Source organism: Crotalus tigris, unplaced genomic scaffold (genome assembly GCF_016545835.1).
Source record: "Crotalus tigris isolate CLP2741 ecotype Arizona unplaced genomic scaffold, ASM1654583v1 scf7180000019483.1746242, whole genome shotgun sequence".
NCBI lineage: Eukaryota > Metazoa > Chordata > Lepidosauria > Squamata > Viperidae > Crotalus > Crotalus tigris.
Window position 1 is genome coordinate 72,251 of NW_024097562.1, and position 18,988 is coordinate 91,238.

The 18,988-nt window shown below is 39.9% G+C and overlaps 1 protein-coding gene across 2 annotated transcripts; it reads left to right on the top strand.

Annotated features, from left to right (window-relative positions):
* Positions 1–1,785: 1,785 nt before the first annotated feature.
* On the top strand, positions 1,786–18,027 carry NMU (neuromedin U). 2 transcript variants are annotated; one of them, XM_039362893.1, is made up of 9 exons: positions 1,786–2,120; positions 8,468–8,517; positions 8,754–8,801; positions 8,907–8,966; positions 9,689–9,745; positions 13,381–13,455; positions 15,311–15,364; positions 16,665–16,704; positions 17,300–18,027. In XM_039362893.1, exons 1-8 carry the CDS (start codon positions 1,943–1,945, stop codon positions 16,698–16,700), a joined length of 558 nt encoding a protein of 185 aa, XP_039218827.1. In that variant the 5' UTR covers positions 1,786–1,942; the 3' UTR covers positions 16,701–16,704; positions 17,300–18,027. The 2 variants fall into 2 exon arrangements, with proteins under 2 accessions (XP_039218827.1, XP_039218828.1); XM_039362894.1 differs by lacking the exon at positions 9,689–9,745.
* Positions 18,028–18,988: the final 961 nt, after the last annotated feature.

Here is an 18,988-nt window from a genome sequence, read left to right on the forward strand (position 1 = left end):
AAAGTCCCATTCTGCAAACGGTGCTGCACCAGTTGAGTAGTCCTCGAATTACGACCGGTTGAGTAGTTCTCGACTTACGACCGGTTGGGGGTCACGGCATTAAAAAGGTTGAGAACCACTGCCTTAAGCTGATTAAAGAGGTATAACAGCAGTCCTGATATGAGTGAGGAGGAAGTCCAGAATCCCAACATTTTCTCAAGATGCCCTCTGGTCTCTGCCTTCCCATCTGTGTTTTTTGTCTCCATCAGGGAAAATATTAGGGGGGGGGTGAAGCTCCATGTTCACCGTTTTTCCTCTTGCCCCTCTCGTTAATATGAGCAAGGTAAGCAGAGCTACATGTATGCAGGTAGTCCTCAACTTAAAGAGTTCACTGAGTGACTGTTCCAAGTTACAATGGCACTGACAAAAGTGACTTATGCCTGTTTGTCACACTTAGGAGCGTTACAGCATCCCCATGATCGTGTGATCAAAATTCAGACACTTGGCAGCTGACTCATATTTATGACGGCTGCAGTGATCCTCTTTCGCGACCTTCTGACAAGCAAAGTCAATGGGGAAGCCAGATTCACTTAACAACTGTCTTATGAATTTAACAGCTGCAGTGATTCATTTAACAACCATGATAAGAAAGTTCATTAAATGGGGCAAAATTCGCTTAACCAATGTCTCACTTAGCAACCTAAATTTTGGACTCAGTGGTGGTCGTTTAGTACAGGGGTAGGCAACCCTGGCTCTTTTATGACTCGTGGACTTCAACTCCCAGAATTCCTGAGCCAGCATGGCTCAGCTTGGAAACTCTCCCTTTCCCCTCAGCATGGCTGGCTCGGGAATTCTGGGAGTTGAAGTCCACGAGTCATAAAAGAGCCAAGGTTGCCTACCTCTGGCCTAGGCCTAGGCCGCTTTATAACTTGTGGACTTCAACTCCCAGAATTCCTGAGCCAGCCTGGCTCAGCTTGGAAACCTCTCCCTTTCCCCTCAGCATGGCTGGCTCAGGAATTCTGGGAGTTGAAGTCCACCAGTCATAAAAGAGCCAAGGTTGCCTACCCCTAGTTTAGTAGCACCGCTGCTTAAGTGAACCTGGCTTCCTCATTGACTTTGCTTTTCAGAAAGTCCCAAAAAGGCGATCCCCATGACCCGGGGACACTGCAACCGTCACAAACGTGAGTCGGTGACCAAGCGTGCAAATTTTGACCACGAGGCCATGGGGATTCTGCAACGGTCGTTAAGGGTGAAAAATGGTCGCCGGTCAATTTTTGTCAGTGGCGTTGTGACTTTGAACGGTCACCGAATGAACGGTTGTTAAGTCGAGGGCAACCTGTAGGGCAGTGTTTCCCAAACTTGACCATTTTAAGGCATGTGGACTTCAACTCCCAGAATTCCACAGCCAGCGTTGCTGGCTGTGGAATTCTGGGAGTTGAAGTCCTCATGCCTTAAAATGGTCAAGTTTGGCAAACACTGCTGTAGGGAGAAAATCATTGCATACGGGTGGGGGGGGGCGCCCACTTTCCTTTTCAAAGGGTCACATTCGGACTCTCACCCTTCTGCCCGTCCAGCAGAAGAGAAAAGGAAAGACACCTGCCCCCCCCCCCGGGGACGAGCCCCTTGGGCAACCCGCGGAACCCTTCCCCAAGACCTTCCAGGGGACTCGTTCTGCCGGCACGACGCCCCTCACTGAAGGCAACCTGCGGAGCAGCGACCACCAGCTTCCCGGCTTCGGACGCTCTCCGAGTCATCCCCCAAAGGGCGCGCGTGGGCGGGCGAGGCGAGGAGGGTTTGGCCGGGAAGGGCTGACCTCGCTCCCCGGAGCCGTCCAGTCGCCGCCTTCCCCAGATCCGGGAGATTTAAAAGCGGCAGCGCTCCCGCCCAGCACTTCCAAAGCATCGGCAGAGCGGCAGGGAAAAAGCCAAGGAAACGAGCAGGAGCGCCGGCGGAAAGAGGCACCATGCGAAGAGAGAGCGCTTGCAGCACCCAGCCGGAGCTGCGCCCGTTGCCGGCAGCAGCCTTTGCTCAGGACGGCAGCCCCGGCAAAGCCGGTCGCCCCAGCCGGGGGAAGCCGGGTCCCGGAATACCCTGGAGGTTGCTGCTCGCCTTGCTGGCCTTTGGGGTGAGCTCCTGCAAAGGTAAGGGGCAGCCTTCTCGGTGTCTTCTCTTAGCGACCGACCTCACTGGGATTCCCCTCCCCCAAAACACTTTTATTTTTTTTTGGGGGGGGGGAATCCAGTGAAAGCAAAAGCTCCAGTAATCCAGAGTGTTCAGGGGAGCAGAAAATGCGCCTTTTTCATCACACAGGTCACCCTCGACTTACACAATGGAGCCCAACATTTCTGTCGCTAAGGGAAACATTTGTTAAGTGAGATTTGCCGTTTTTACGACCTTCCTCCCCGCGGTTGTTAAGTGAATCACTGCGGTTGTTAATTTAGCAACACGGTTGTTAAGTGAATCCTGCTTCCCCGTCAACGTTGCTTGTAAGAAGGTCGCAAAAGGGGATCGTCTGAATTCCGGGACACTGCACTAAAAGGGAGTTAGTTATCAATCTTCTAAATTTGGATCATGTGACCATGGGCATGTTGCAATGGTCGTAAGTGTGAAAAACTCCCTTTTTTTCAGTGCAGTTGTAACTTTGAATGGTCACTAAAGGAACTATTGTAAGTCAAGGACTATCTGTGGTTCTAGTGCTGGGGTAGGCAACATTGACTCTTTTATGACTAGTGGACTTCAACTCCCAGAATTCCTGAGCCAGCCATGCTGAGGGGAAAGGGAGAGGTTTCCAAGCTGAGTCATGCTGGCTCAGGAATTCTGGGAGTTGAAGTCCCCCAGTCATAAAAGAGCCAAGGTTGCCTACCCCTGTTCTAGTGCAATGTTGCTTTGAATGGAAAACATCAAGCATTTCAAATAACTACATTCTTATGTCAGGGAGACTCTGCCTTACGCCGGACCCGCCTGAAGATTCCCTTCTTTAAAACAGCCATAAAAAATGGGGAAGGGTTTGGGAAACTTTGGGAAGTTTCCTATCGAAGTACCCCTTCCTCTCAATCTTATTCAAAATTTACTTTTCTTGCTTCCAACTTTAAGGCAAATGTAAAAGTTTGCATGCCTCCCCTCCGAAAAAATTCACCAGGATTTTAATACACAAGGTTTTATTTGGATTTTGGGACAGGTGTCCCAAAGCAGATAATACACAAGGCAACTGTTGTGTGACTTACCTATTTTCTCGAGAACGGGCTGTTAAGAGGGGTCCTTGGTGCTCTCTGAGCTTGCTTGTTTTCTTGCAGACGTTTCATTACCCAAAATAAGTCATGAAATGCTACTACTGATGATGTTACCTAGTTTGGGTAATGAAACCTCTGCAAGAAAACAAGCAAGCTCAGAGAGCACCAAGGACCTCTCATGTCAATCCTGAGCTACAAATATTCTCCTTTATTACTGCTGTTCAGTTTACGCATTGCGGTAAGCTGCTTTTCTTACAGTGTAACATATGAAAAGTTACCTCAAATTCAAAAGGTATGTCATTTTACACCAGGGGTAGGCAACCTTGGCTCTTTTATGACTCGTGGATTTCAATTCCCAGAATTCCTGAGCCAGCATGGCTCAACTTGGAAACTCTCCCTTTCCCCTCAGCATGGCTGGCTCAGGAATTCTGGGAGTTGAAGTCCACCAGTCATAAAAGAGCCCAGGTTGCCTACCCCTGTTTTACACCAATCAAACCTGGCTGGGGAATTCTGGGAGTTGGAAGTCCACAGGGTTTAAAGTTGCCCAAGTTGGACTCCTCTGATCTAAATGGAATATTTCAACTGTTTCCAACTCTGTTCTATGTCTTAGGAGTTTATCATTAATTGTAAAAAATTATGTCCTAATCTTTAAAAAAAACAACAAACCACCTCAATGCAGGTCCTGCATAATACACACAGAGTAACTACAAAGCTTTAAGTCAAATCTGGGGTTCCTCCTTATCACAATGATAGCAGTAAGAATGTAAATTCCAATTTTAAAACTCTGTCTCATTCTAGTTTACTTTTAGCAACGGATGTCATTTCCAGTGCAAAATTACTTATCAAAGTTTAAGTCCTTCTAGAGAGCAGCAGTGCCTTTTTTTTTTAGGTCAGCTAATAAATAGTCTACAAAATATTGAATTTTCAAATAATAGTTGATGTAAAAATGTGATATACCAATGAATATTATACATTAATTTTAAATAGAAGCCACAGCAGAAAAAAATCTCTGCAATAGTACAGCATACAGATGTTATAGCTTTGAGATACCAAGTAGGTCAAGCTATTCATATTTCCCTTTCTAATTATTTTCAAGTATATCTATAGTATGCTCATTTAAGGGAAAGTTTGAATTTAAAATATAAAGTTAAATGGGCTAGTAGATCCTGAAGATACATTTTTAAGGCAAGTAGATAAATATATTTTAAAATATCCTGGTTATTTATGGACAAACCATTCCATAATTTAGAGTCCTTATTTCCCTAAAAAGTAACAAAAGTGATAGCACTAGTCAAAGCGCAGAAAGAAATACAATTATATGGAACGTTTATATTTAATATCATCTAGCCTGATCTGTATTTCTTGCTTCATAGTCCTAAATGAAATCATATTCATAGTTACCACTTCAAAATATGAAAATCTAAAAATGAAAATATAAAGAAGAGAACAAATAATTGCAGAGTCTTGTTTGTATGTTCTCTAAGTGTTTGTGCTTCTACACAAAGTATTAACGAAGCATATGCATTGCCTGGTTAGAACTATAATGTGGTCCTTAGCCCAGATCGTATTCTTAGTGCAGTTCCCTTTCATTTCTCTGTTGCTTCTTCTATGACTTTCTTCTTCCTTTAAAAACAGAAACGTGGAATAGTTGCAAAATCCTTTTTTTTAATTAGTAGTGCTAGGAGCCTCCCATATGGAAACATCCAGAGAGCAACCAGCAAGCACTGCTGATGTGTATAATAAAATCTTTTACTAACAAGCTTTAAATGGGTCTATTCTTTCTGCCCTCATTTTACAATTTGAATGCTATCTATCTATCCATCCATCCATCCACACCACACACACTTACACACATACATATACATACTGTAGTTTTGGGGCAGTAAAGCCCCGTGACTACAATTTCCTTCAGAATAGATATGCATAAGATTATAAAAAAATCAGAATTGTTTAATTATATCTTTTTGAACATAGTATGGTTTTATTTATTTGTTTTATGTAGCAATGATGAAAACTCCCTGTTAACATAATTCAACTTGAATACGTACATAAATGTCATGCAGTAGGTGTGAACTTAAATGGACTCCAGAAGATGGTAGAGGACAGGAAGACCTGGAGGAACGTTGTCCATGGGGTCGCAATGGGTCGGACACGACTTCGCAATTAACAACAACAACAACAAATTCCCTTTTGGGATGAGCACGGTGATGCAAAGTACAAAAAAAGGAATGTAAAGTAAATCAGTTGCATGAGATAAGAAGAGGAAACAGATTTAAATCTGGATATTCACTATATTCTCCATACCTTTGTATTTTTGCAAATAATCCTGGCTGCCATTATATCTGTATGTCGCTTTCTATGCATCGGAAACTCAGCTCTCTTTTTCTGAGAATTGTATGGATCCAATTCACCTTTCTTTTTATACACACAAACACACAGTTGATCCTAATTCCTTTTCTCCATATGACTAAATCCCATCATTATTCTTATTTTAAACTGGCCTCTCATTTTGTATTCAAACCATTGTCCTTTAGCATCAATACATTTTTGACCTTATAACTTCTTCTTTGATCACAATTCTTAAGTATCTCATTCAGCAGACTACTTTTGCTGATTACCAACTGCCAGTAGTTCGGAAGTTTGATCTTGACCAGCTCAAAGGTTGATTCCATCTTTCCGAGGTCGGTAAAATGGGGACCCAGATTGTTGGGGCAATCTGTAAACCGCTTAGAGAGGGCTGTAAAGCACTGTGAAGTGGTACATAAATCTAAGTGTGTATGCCATTGTTGTTCCCAGTGCAAATAATTTTATTTCTCAGTCTGTATAGCTTAGTACACATCCATATACGTCTTCAACCAACATAATTCAGTGTCACCATAAACATAGATTAATTGATAGATTATACAGGTAGTCCTTGACTTACGACCACAATAACACCCAACATTTCTGTTGTTAAGCAAGACAACTGTTAAGTGAATTTGCCCTTTATTGGCACAGTTGTTCAGTGAATCATTGCAATTGTGAAGTTGGTAACATCTGCCTTCCACATTACCTTTACTTGTCAGAAGGTCGCAAAAGGGGATCACATGACCCCGGGACTCTGCAATCGTCATAAATATGCACCAGTTACCAAGCATCTAAATTTTCATCATGTGACCATGGGGATGCTACAACTGTTAGAAGTGGGGGGAAATGGTCATAAGTCACTTTTTTCAGTGCCGTTGTAACTTCAAACAGTCACTAAATGAAAGGCTGTAAATCGAGGACTATCTGTATATAATCAAGTCATTTTCGATTTTTATCATTCTTATCCTTAATCTATTTTTTCAAGTCTTCCAACAGCCATCGCCACTGTGAGTCCATCCACCTTGCTGCTGATTATTCTCTTCTCTTTCCTTCTATCTTCCCTAGCATTAAAGTCATTTCAAGAATCCAGATTTTCACATAAGGGTAGGCTAATTTGAGATTGGTTCTGTGTATCTTGAGTGATAGCTCTGGGTTAAATTATTTGATGAGCCATTGGTTTGTGTTGTGATTGGCTGTACACAGTGTCAGTCAGAATAGAGCTGGAAGAGACCTTCAAGGTCTTCTAGTCCAGCCCCCTACTGAAGCAGGAGATCCTATACCATTTCAGACAAATGGCTGTCCAGTCTCTTCTTAAAAACCACTAGTGATGGAGCATCCACAACTTCTTACAACAACCTGTTCCACTGGTTAATTGTCCTCACTGACAGGAAGTTTCTCCTTAATTCCAGGTTGCTTCTCTCTTTGATTAGTTTTTATCCATTGTTTCTTGTCCTGCCCTCTGGTGCTTTGGAAATAAGTGGCAATCTCTCAGATATTGGTACCATATATTCAGTATATTCAGGAATATTCAAGTTCAAAGGCATGAATGCTTTTTCTAGCCTGGTCTTTAAAATCCAACTTTCACATCCATAGATATGTGAAGGAAATACTATGGTTTGCACAATGCTGATCTTCGTAGTAGGCAGGGGTAGGCAACCTTGGCTCTTTTATGACTTGTGGACTTCAATTCCCAGAATTCCTGAGCCAGCATGGCTTAGCATGGAAACCTCTCCCTTCCCCTCAGCATGGCTGGCTCAGGAATTCTGGGAGTTGAAGTCCACAAGTCGTAAAAGAGCCAAGGTTGCCTACCCCTGGTAATATTTCCAAGGCCACCATGGATGCTGTAGCAAATGTTAATCTATAGCAGTGGTTCTCAACCTTTTTAATGCCGTGACCCCCCAACCGGTCGTAAGTCGAGGACTACTCAACTGATGCAGCACCGTTTGCAGAATGGGACTTTTGGCGGGCTCAGCAGGGCAGAGACAGCCTGGACAATTCCTATTGGCTTTTGAAAGCCAATAGAATTAGACTCTATTCAAGAGAGTCTATTCTATTGGCTTTCAAAAGCCAATAGAATAAAAGGGAGTAGCACAGCTAAGGAAAAGGAGGAAAAAATGGCGGACTGCGTTATTTGGCGACCCCTGTGAAATGGTTGTTCGACCCCAAATGGGGTCCCGACCCACAGGTTGAGAACCACTGATCTATAGTATATTTCCTGACTGTTTCTTCCATATACTTATGATTCCTTATAAACAAAGAACCATAAAAATTTCTTATTCATAAATAGTTCAAATATTGATTAGTGGTTGAATATATGTCTTTTAGAGAATGAAAGAGACAGAAATACATAGTATATTTTTCTCTATTTTTTTTTTTAAATACCTGAGTATGTAGAATTCACATCTAGGTAAAGTGGGAACACTGTCCAATTTAAAATTAAAATAAAATTCTGCATTCAAATATATGTAGCTGTTTATGGGGTGGATCACATTTGAAACTCAATGTTTTTATGAATAGAGATTAAAATAAAATGTGTTCGAAAACATGTGATACACATAATCCAATGTCTACTCTGCAGTTCAGATTCAAAAATGTTGAAATTTCAATACTCTGTTCACAAATATTTTGGCACTGAAATTAATGAGAAGCATTAAAAAGCAATGATGTAAGCATATCATATTTCATGTCACGACATAAATCAGGCCTGAAGTGAGCTGTTTTCAGACTCTGAATATCAGCTTCTTGTTCTATTCAATGTCTAGCCCGTTTTTTTGTTACTATCACTGTCGTCCTATTTTCTGAGTAACAATATTTGTTTATTCATTGACACATTCAGAGTTGGTGATCTTTGCACAGTTCGTAATATCATAAATAGAAAATTTACAGCCAGATTTTTTTTTCTTATTTCCCAGGTGCACCAGTGGTGTCCCATGTTCTCCAAGGAGAAAAAGTGTGGAATGAGGTAGAAAACAGTATCCCTTGTGTTGCTTCTTTCAGAGTTGTCTTATTTAACACAAGGGTGTACCCGTGCCATTTGTTCTATGCGTTTTTTTTAAAAAAAACAGATTTAATAATTGAAAATTTTAATAGGGGACTGATATATACTACATTTGTAATACTCAACAAAAAAACTAAATTGCTTTCATTTTTGTTCAGTTGAAAACGTTACTGAATCTACCTTCTTATCAATCTTGATAGATAGAGGATATGTGTTCTGCTATCCCAGCTATAGATACTCTGCCTCAGGTCAGTTGAATTTAACATTTTAAATAATGCAAATATGTTATTTATTTTTTTTAAGAGGAGGATGCTTTCAGTTCATTAATCTAACCTCTTTTTTTTTTTTTTAAGCCATCCAATGCACTGGAAGAATTTTGCTTTATGGTTCTGGAATTTCTACAGAATGATAAGGTAATAACAGTTATTGCTGTATTTTTTAATATGGTACTCAGATTTTTCTGTACAGGTAGTTTTGACTTACGACCGTTTGCTTAGCAATTGTTCAAAGTTCCGACGGCCCTCCCAATACATTACTCAAGACCCGGTTCCAAAGTTCCATTTGCTATCATCTCCCAGTCACATGGGCTCATTTCGAGTGCTTAGTAACCAGTCCACATTTATGTCCATTTGCAGTGTCCTGTGGTCACATGACCACAGTGTATGACATTTTGGCCAAAACATGACACTTACTTCCAATTTTCAGAAAAAGCACACCCATAGCGAACAATGGGTTCCTTTTAATGACTGCTGCAAAAGTCATAAAATTGGTCATGTGATGGTCCATTTTACAACTGTCATCACTTGCAACAATAAGGGGCAAGCTGCATTCCGGTTTACTTGTCATGTTTTATAATTAGTTTTCAAGCAAATGACGGATGCTAATGGATTCTCAGCTTTGTGGCCCCTGATACCAGCTATTGCACGGTCACAGACTGATAAATTTAAATAAGGAATATGCAAAACTGGATGGTCTGTTTTTCCTCTAAAACATGTTGAAATTACTATATCAATAATAACAATTTTTTTTTTTTCAAAATACAATCTTCCAGATTGGAAGCGGCTGGCAGAATGTTCAGTTCTGTATATCTTTAGTTTAAATCGTTTACTTACTTATTGATGAATTTATTTGCCAGCTATCTCCCCAACGGGGCTTCTGTAGGCGGCTGGTTAGCAGAATCATTGCTCAAATTGTAAGTTAGGTAAATTAGGTAGGTAATTTAAAAATCTTATTCTGAAAGTTTTGCAAACCAGCAGATATGAATAAGCCATTTCTAACTTACATATGCCTTGAAATGAATTTATATTCAAAATTTTCTGTATTACATAGCAAAACAAGCTTTATTGGGAAACTGGGCAATGTTCTTTGTATGGCTGAAAAACTTCAGTGTTTATTCCTTTCTAACATTTTTATTTGAGAAATTACTGACTGTGGTGCAGATTATTTTGAATTAAGTTAATTTCAAGCCATGCTTTCCTAAAATTGTCATTAGAAACTAACCAAAGTTGATGTCAACCATAGTTTGTCTACATTAATCTACATTAATATCATAACATCTTTCTAACTGACATAAGGTTATATAAGATTAAATTAATTTGGGGGTTGGATTTCATCAAAAGAAATATGTTTAATATTTATACATAAACCTAGAAAGGCAAGAAATCTTTCTGCAGGCAGGAATTACACTTAAAAAATAAAAGTTCAAGATTTGAAGGTACGGGACTGTAATATTACTGGAGATAGTTTTTTTTTTTTTAGCTTTTAGTGTACAGGTAGTCCTTGACTTACAACAGTTCATTTAGTGACTGTTCAAAGTTACAACTGCACTGAAAGTAGTGACTTATGACCATTATATGCCAAGTCGTCTTATACATCAGAAATTACAGTAGTTTCCGCCGTATAAGACGACTTTCTAGGCATGGAAATCGGCGCCGAAGACAGGGGTTGTCTTATACGCCAAGTCGCCTTATACACCGGAAAATACGGTAACTGCAGTGATTCACTTAAAAGACTGAGGCAAGAAAAGTCGTAAAATGGCAAAATTCCCTTAACAAATGTCTCACTTAAAACAGACATTTTGGGCTCAATTGTGGTCATAAATTGAGGACTACATGTAGTGGCTGCTTTCAGTAAAAAAAAAAGTATTAATATAGATGTAATGCAGCTATTTACTTAATTTGAATTTCTTAAACAAATGCATACTATAATGAAATTTTGGTATTTTAATGGGAAAAAAGTTTGGGACTGCATAAAGCCTATATAGCTAGTTGCCCAGCTCTGTCTGAATTGTATGCAAAATGTTTTAAGAGATCTTGCTTTTAGTGTGTTAGAATTGCTCCAAAGAAATGTTAAGTATTTTATCCACATCTTCTGTCATTCATCAAAATTCTCCTGGCAAATTTAACAATTTGTCATTCATTTTATAACATAGTTAATGTCACCTTGTCAGTCATTGTGGCAGAAAGCCATTTGGGGCAAATTCTGGGAGAATATCAGAAATGATTATTCTTTTTTACAGATCTACAAATTATTCTAAAGTTATCATTAGCCTAGAAAGAAATTATGTCCTGTTGCCAAAAACAGCATAATTGTTTTCAGTTTGCTTTTTTTTATAGTTTATTAGTTCCCATTGCCTTTGTATGTCCTGTGATATCCAGTTTATTACAACTTTTGCCATGTTGGTTTATCACTGGGAATGCAAAGAAATAAAAAAACACTATACTACGATAGTTCTACCGTGATGCATTTTGTGAATGTTTATAAGACTCTATGTTGTTGTGTGAACTTTTACAGGCATTCTAAACCAGGGCTTTTCAACCTTTTCACCCATTGTACCACTTTTAGGATATGGCAATATCTGAGTACCACCAGTCGTCTAGCAAGGTGTCAAAAACCTGATAACCAAAAAAAAAAAGAAGGAAAAAAGTGATAAAGTACAGATAGTCCTCGACTTACAACAGTTCGCTTAGTGATTGTTCAAAGTTACAGTGGCACTGAAAAAAGTGCTCCCCAAGCCACAGCCGAGCAAGACACCTGCCTGCCCACCCGGCGGCACCCTTCCTCCTGTCTGAGGTTTCCATTGTTGTGAGCATTTCTGTTGAGGATTGGCAGCAGGGGTGTGGTGAGGGGATGTTTGGTTTTTATTCCCCCCGTCTGCTGGGTGGTTGCAGCAGGTTTTGGTCACTTCACATAACCCTGGGACACTGTGACCGTCATAAATACGAATCAGTTGCCAAGCATCTGAATGTAAATCACAAGACCCTGGAGATGCCGCAACATTCCAGCTGATTGGCGCTTCTTCTGGGCTCAGCAGAAGCACCAGGATCAGTGCTGAGCTCCAGCTGGAGCCTGGTGCTGATCCTGGCGCTTCCGCTGAGCCCTGACAGCCCTGTAGCTCCAGCCATCTCTCGCTCAGGCTTGTGCGATGCTGCCACCGGTTCAGCTCATTCTCCTCCCTCACTACCACTTTTCTAGAATGTTTGCGTACCACCTGCCAAGTCCCAATGTACCACAGGTGGTACCCGTACCTCCGGTTGAAAAGCCCTGTTCTAAACAAATAGGAAATAAACCGTAACAAACAAGAGGAAGTTTATTCTGCATTAATTCGTTGTATCAAAAGTTTTAACCACCAACAAGGAATTCTACAGCACTGCGGGCATGTACAATTCCTGGCAGAAAGTCTGCTTTAAGTAGCAGCTGAATTCTGCAAGGCCATATAGAAGAAAAGCAATTGAGCCGGCTAGCTGGGGAATTCTGGCGAGTTGAAGTCCACAAGTCTTAAAAATTGCCCAGATTGGACACCCCTGATATAGAGTTTGTAGAGGCAGTCAGGCAAATCATGGATTGCTGAGTTGGATCGAAGGAGCCTTGCTCCTGGGCATGTGTGAGAGAGATGGCTGGATTCAAAGAATTAGGCCAACGATTCTAACTGGCATTGATTTGTAAAATTCTCCCGTCTGGAGGTCAGGGGATTTGCTGTCATCCTGATTCCCACCCCCCCAGCATGCCCTCCTAAAATGCCATGCCAGACTACAGTCCATTGTTCCTCCCTTCTTATCCATCTACATGATGCACAGGGCTGAAGGCTTAATATGTAAGCTGAAAAATCCCACAAGCATTTCATCTTACGCTTGAAAGAGAAAAAAAAATAGACTAATAACGGAGTGAATACAATTTAGTCTCATTTATAACACTTAATATTTGTGGTTAGAAGAGGCCTCCTTAACCTACAGGTCATTCTTGATTTATAACAACAATTGAGACCACAATTTCTGTTGCTAAGTGAGACATTTGTTAAGTGGGTTTTGTCCCATTTTACGACCTTCCTTGCCACCGTTGTTCAGTGAATCACTGCAGTTATGAAATTAGTAACATGGCTGTTAAATGAATCTGCCTTCCCCGTTGACTTTGCTTGACAGACAGTCGCAAAAGGGGATCACGTGACCCTGGGACACTGTAACTGTCATAAATATTAGCCAGTTGCCAAGTATCTGGCTTTTGATCACGTGACCATGGGGATGCTGCATTGGACATAACGTGTGAACAATGATCATCAGTCACTTTTTTCAGGGCTTGTAACTTTGAACGGTCACTAAGCAAACTGTTGTAAGTCCAGGACTACCTGTATTTGGACTCTCTAGCCAGTTTTGGAGTAACAGTGGTTCCCTCAGGCCTGACTCCCAAAATACCATATTTTCAAGTCTGTAGGATGTTTATTGTGTAGGTCTCTGCTGTGCTCACGAGTGTCTGTTGCAGGAGAGGGATTTTCTCCCCAACTCAAGCTAAAATCTCACTGCCGTTCACATTTCTCTCTTCCTGTTGTCTTAGCCATTGGTCACACACCCTATGCTGCCACTGGTGCCCCAACTTCATGACCGGAGACAGAAGAGATACAAAGCGGATGTACGTAACTTCTGAATTATGCACAATAGCATAACTTCATGTGTCTTACTCATCTTTTTTTTTTAAAACTTCTTTTTCTTAGTTTTAATTATTTCTATTGGGCTGTATCATACAGTAGTCCTCGACTTACAACGGTTCATTTGGTGACCGTTCGCAGTTACAATGGCACTGAAAAACATGGGTTACAACCGTTTTTCACAGTTACGACCTTTGCAGCGTCCCCTTGATCACATGATCAAAATTCAGGCGCTTGGCAACTGACTCGTGTTTATGACGGTTGCTGTGTCCCGGGAGGTCATGTGATCCCCTTTTGCAACCTTCTGACAAAGCCAATGGGGAAGCCAGATTCACTTAACAACCGGGTTACTGGCTTAACAACTGCAGTGATTCACTCACTTAACAAATGTGGCGAGGAAAGTCGTAAAAGGGGGCAAAACTCGCTTAACAAATGTCTCACTGAGCAACATAAATTTTGGGCTCAGTTGTGGTCGTAAGTCGAGGACTCCCTGTGTTTCTCAGTGCATGCTTATACTGTTTTATTCGGAACTAAATCCTACATTCATTTAACACTATAGCCTAACTTACTCATGGCAGTCTTGTACTATTAGTTTCAATAGGACAATAATAGGAGATCAAGCCATAGAATCTATTAGGATATATCTCAAGCATTTATGATGTTTAAATCTGTTTATGTGGCACCTCAAAACATGGAAGAAATAAAGTTGGTAGGTATGACTTTTTATTAATAAGGACAGCATAGCTTTTCAATGCAAAAGTCTACTCATAATTCAAGGACTATGTCATGGTTCCGACAGATGAAACTCTTCAAAGAACTTCTAGGCATTGTTTACCTGAAAGAATCTTTATTTGAGTAGCATAGTATCGGCACGTACATAGGCAAAGCCAAAATCTGAATTCCCCTTCCCTGAGCACATAGTATCAAAGCACAATTCCCTCCTCTAATTAACAGTCGTAAATCACATTCTCCAATTAATTTGAAATGCCGGCTTTCCCTCCAGTTCTTCAACCGGCCATTTCTTATCATCTCTTATTTCAAAAAACCTTGGTTCTCACCCTAGTTACAATGTTATGTATAACTAAACTCCCATCCACATTCCTCTTCCTCCCCCCCCCAGTATCATCTAATTCTAACTCTGATTCTACGAATAAAACATAAGAAGGAAAATGGCTGCATCTCCATATGTTGTCAAAGCAAGAACATCCGATGTTAGCAGCGTTGACAGACAACTTGTAATCCTAAAACTGAGTTTGTGTATAACACTAAGTTGGAATTCTTTATCCACTTTTCTTGCCATAATGGAATTGATTCACACAAAGCAATAAGACGTAATGAGTGAGTTTACATCCCACCAAGGCTGAAAGGAACAAACTACTTTGCGTTTCTTTGTGTGGTGCGTTGTGAACTATACCTGAAAGTCCTCATGCAAACATTCTTACCATAAAGAAAATGAAAGAAAAGCCAGGGAAACCACACTTACACTGCTCTTAATAATTAAGGACTTTTTAGCACAACATTCTGGATGAGGTTTTATAATCCACCTCACAAAATGTTCACAGAATGTTGGTGTAAATTAGGGGTAGGCAACCTTGGCTCTTTTATGACTCCTGGACTTCAACTTTTATGACTCATGAAGTCCATGAGTCATAAAAGAGCCGAGGTTGCCTATCCCTGGTGTAAATGTTTCCCATTTATGGCCAGCAGGAATATTCATTCATTAGACTAAATGGAGATGGTTTGTAGGAGCAAAAGTCCTTGTGATGTGCAAAAGGATGAAAATATATCTTCGTTACTTTGCCTCAGTGTTTGGGATTCTGAAATCTGTTCTCTTTTTAGGAAGAACTTCAAATACCTGGAGGAGTTCAAAGTAGACGATACTTTATGTTCCGAGTACGTCCATTTCTGTTTGTTTCTGGCTCAAGGCTATATTACAAGACAACAAACACAAACTAGGCTTGAGAACTGAGGTCATCCTTTGGGAAGAGCTTTTTTGGCTAGCCAATAATTCAGAACTACCAATAGTGGAATGATAGATGATGCAGCCAATTTTATTTATTTTCGTGACTCTGCTTTAAATGCATCATACAACCAATTTAAGAGGCATACAGTAGATAGAATGCTTCCATTTTTTGACACGCAACAGCAACCTATTAAAGAACAAAGCTTGAAAACAGATGTTCTCCTTCAGCTGTGCTTTTGCCTTCATTAAACACTCCAATTCTGTGTATGTGCATGTGCACAAAAAGTGCACGCAGCAGGAGAGGACAGGATGACTTAAATAAAGAAATCTCCTCAAGGTGAAAGAGTAGGATCAATTTCAATGATCTGAAATGCTGAACTTCCAGCACTCTCTGAAGAGATCAACAAAAGGTCCTGGGGGATAAAGAGGTACAGATATACCTGATAGGTGCCAATTGTTCAGATTATCTACCAGAGAGTAATGCTGCAGTCCTCAGCTACAGATTATCACTGCTACCTCTAGCACCATATATTCTGCGGAATATATCAGTATGAATGCTAGTGCGTTAAATCAATGAGCTAGACCAGGAGTAGGCAACCTTGGCTCTTTTATGACTCGTGGACTTCAACTCCCAGAATTCCTGAGCCAGCCATGCTAAGGGGAAAGGGAGAGGTTTCCAAGCTGAGCCATGCTGGCTCAGGAATTCTGGGAGTTGAAGTCCACGAGTCATAAAGCGGCCTAAGCCTAGCCAGAGGTAGGCAACCTTGGCTCTTTTATGACTCGTGGACTTCAACTCCCAGAATTCCTGAGCCAGCCATGCTGGGGAAAGGGAGAGGTTTCCAAGCTGAGCCATGCTGGCTCAGGAATTCTGGGAGCTGAAGTCCTCGAGTCATAAAAGAGCCAAGGTTGCCTACCCCTGAGCTAGGCAGAGTTCATATTTTATAGACCTCTCTAGGGCAACTTGCAGTCAGAAGGCTTAGTTTAAGGTAAATAGAGGCCAAGGTGGCATTTTTTTGCTCCTTTTCCCCTACTTTTCTCTTTCCTTTATTAATGAAAATCTCAAATCTCTTCTCTAACATTCAGCTGTAATTAAAACGTGAGATCTGAAAAAAAAATCATTAACACGTTAGAAATTTGTTTCAAATCACAAATTCCAAGAATCAAGTTTATAATTCTTACAGAGGCATTCCAAAAGATACAATTGATCTATCCTTTCTTTTTCTTTTGTAGCCACGTAATGGAAGAAGATCAGCTACTTTCTATTAAAAAGGTTTTTATCTTACTTGTTCTTTCAAATAATGCTTTGTACGGTTGGAATGCATGGGAAAGAGTATAAAAATTATATTTCACCAAATCGTATAATTTTTATATTTTTTTATAAATTTTCCAGGCACTAATGTGTGGATGCATGTATTATAGATATATGTGTGTGTGTATGTATGTGTATACACATACACACACTTTCCTAACCATTCTATTGAAGAACTTAAAGAATAAGTGGATAAAGATTAAATTTCAGCATTTTAAGGCATCCTTTCATCTCCCCAGCAAGAAGCCAACAATTAAAAAAAAAATCAGAAATAACTCTGATGCCCAGATTTTTGTTCTGAGAACAAAATGTCACCTTTTCTACCATATCCTTTCCAATGAATAATGGAAAAAAATACTGCTTCTCTACAGGCTGCAGACTTGAAACTCTGGATTAGAGCAAACATGGATTTCAGAAATGGATTTTACCAATCGGTATCAGAAATATATTAATATTCTCCCAGATGTATAACAATCCATTTTTAAAAAGTGTCTATCATAAAAGTACCATGTAATTGTTTTATATATTATTATAATTATTTTTTTTCTTTCTTTAGGCTTGTTCTTGGATCACTTCCACGGCTGCAGAAAAAATGGACATCTTATGCGCTATTAAATGTCAAAGCTTTTTTTAAAGATACCCTATCCACAATACAAAATTCTTACAATTAAAAATGCAAACTTCTGCATGTTTACTCACAAAGAAGTTATTGTTTAATGGGGCTTACGCTCACATTAGCGTGTACAGGTTTGCAATCTAAAGTACAATTTTTAAAGCATCTTAAAATTATTCTGTTCCCTTGTGTTACAGTTTTTGAAATGGTGTGAAATTAAATTATAAACAAAAGTGTTGTAATGGACCTTGTCAGTTGAGTGAATGCTACATACATATAGATTTTTTCCTCCTTTATTGTAAATAAAAACATTCAGTAGAGAGTTGTTTTTAATGAGAGTATTTTAATGAGAATGTTACTGGTTGTTAGTGCCATATTTCTGTGCTTTGAGTCTTACGATTTCCAATTTGGCTTACGTGTTTTTTCAATACAACTAGTGCACTAATATCCAAAATATTTTTAAATGGGCCTTTCTTGCATATTATGATATTATGATGTTTCTGCTGATGAAGCAGGAGAGCATTGGAAGTGGGGTTAACAGAAATGAGGAATGTTCAAAATCTTGATTTCATCTCTTTTGTTACCATCTATACTTAAACATTCCATGCCTGTGGCGTTCAACTTTAATGACACACTGTCTTGTACTTAGCCTTTTAAACTTTTTTGAAAAACATTTCTTCGCTGCGAAAGTCTGCTTCCTATCCAATCATTATATATCTCCTTGAGAGAGATGAGCAGTCTAGAAATATGAAAATCTGCCTGCCTGCCTGCCTGCCTGCCTGCCTGCCTATCTATCTATCTATCTATCTATCTATCTATCTATCTATCTATCTATCTATCTAATCTTTACAGTTCTTAAAAATTTCTCAATTATTTTTTCCAAAGATATAGATAGATAGAGATAGATAATAGATTCAATTTTTAGTAAACATTTGACTAAAAAACAAATCCATCTACTTGCTCTAATATTTTGGCATTTATATAAAACTTGCAAAGCTTCGCTGCATTTTCTCTATCAAAGGCAACTAAATAGGCAGATTCAGAAACCTCTTATATTCACACTCCATTCGTTCTGTTGGAAGAAGTTCTAATACTTTATATGACATCTTTTTCTGAAGTTATCCTTTTGCCACTCCCATTTGTATCATTTTTCTTATTCCATATCCATTTTTCCCACTACTGATACTACTAAAAAATGTCCCACATTCAGAACTCTTGTTGTTGTCATCACCACCACCACCATCATCATCATTTTAGCCATTGTCTATCCACTGCAGGATGAAGGCCTCTTCCTCATGTTTCCAACCAATATGGTCCCGAGCTTTCTTTTGCCAATTGAGCCTGCACTACTTGGCTGATGTCGTTGATCCATCTTGTTCTAGGTCTCTTTCATGGACGCTCTTTATCAAGCGGGATCCATTCTATGACTGCCTTGGTCCACCTGCCATTAGTTCTTCTTTTTATGTGACCAGCCCACTTCCATTTCCATTCTTTTACTCTCTTCATGACATCAAATGCTTTCATTTGCTCTCTAATCTATGTGAGGGTCTTTCTATCTTGTCTTGTGATGCCAAACACGTATCTTTCTGTGGCTCTTTGCACCACTCGTAACTTTGTATAGATTGTGAGGTT

Coding starts and splice junctions, on each gene's coding strand:
- NMU (XM_039362893.1), top strand. CDS start 1,943: ATGCGAAGAGAGAGCGCTTGCAGCACCCAGCCGGAGCTGCGCCCGTTG. Junction 8,518..8,753: donor GAGAAAAAGTGTGGAATGAG/GTAGAAAACAGT, acceptor CAATCTTGATAG/ATAGAGGATATGTGTTCTGC. Junction 13,456..15,310: donor AGAAGAGATACAAAGCGGAT/GTACGTAACTTC, acceptor TTCTCTTTTTAG/GAAGAACTTCAAATACCTGG.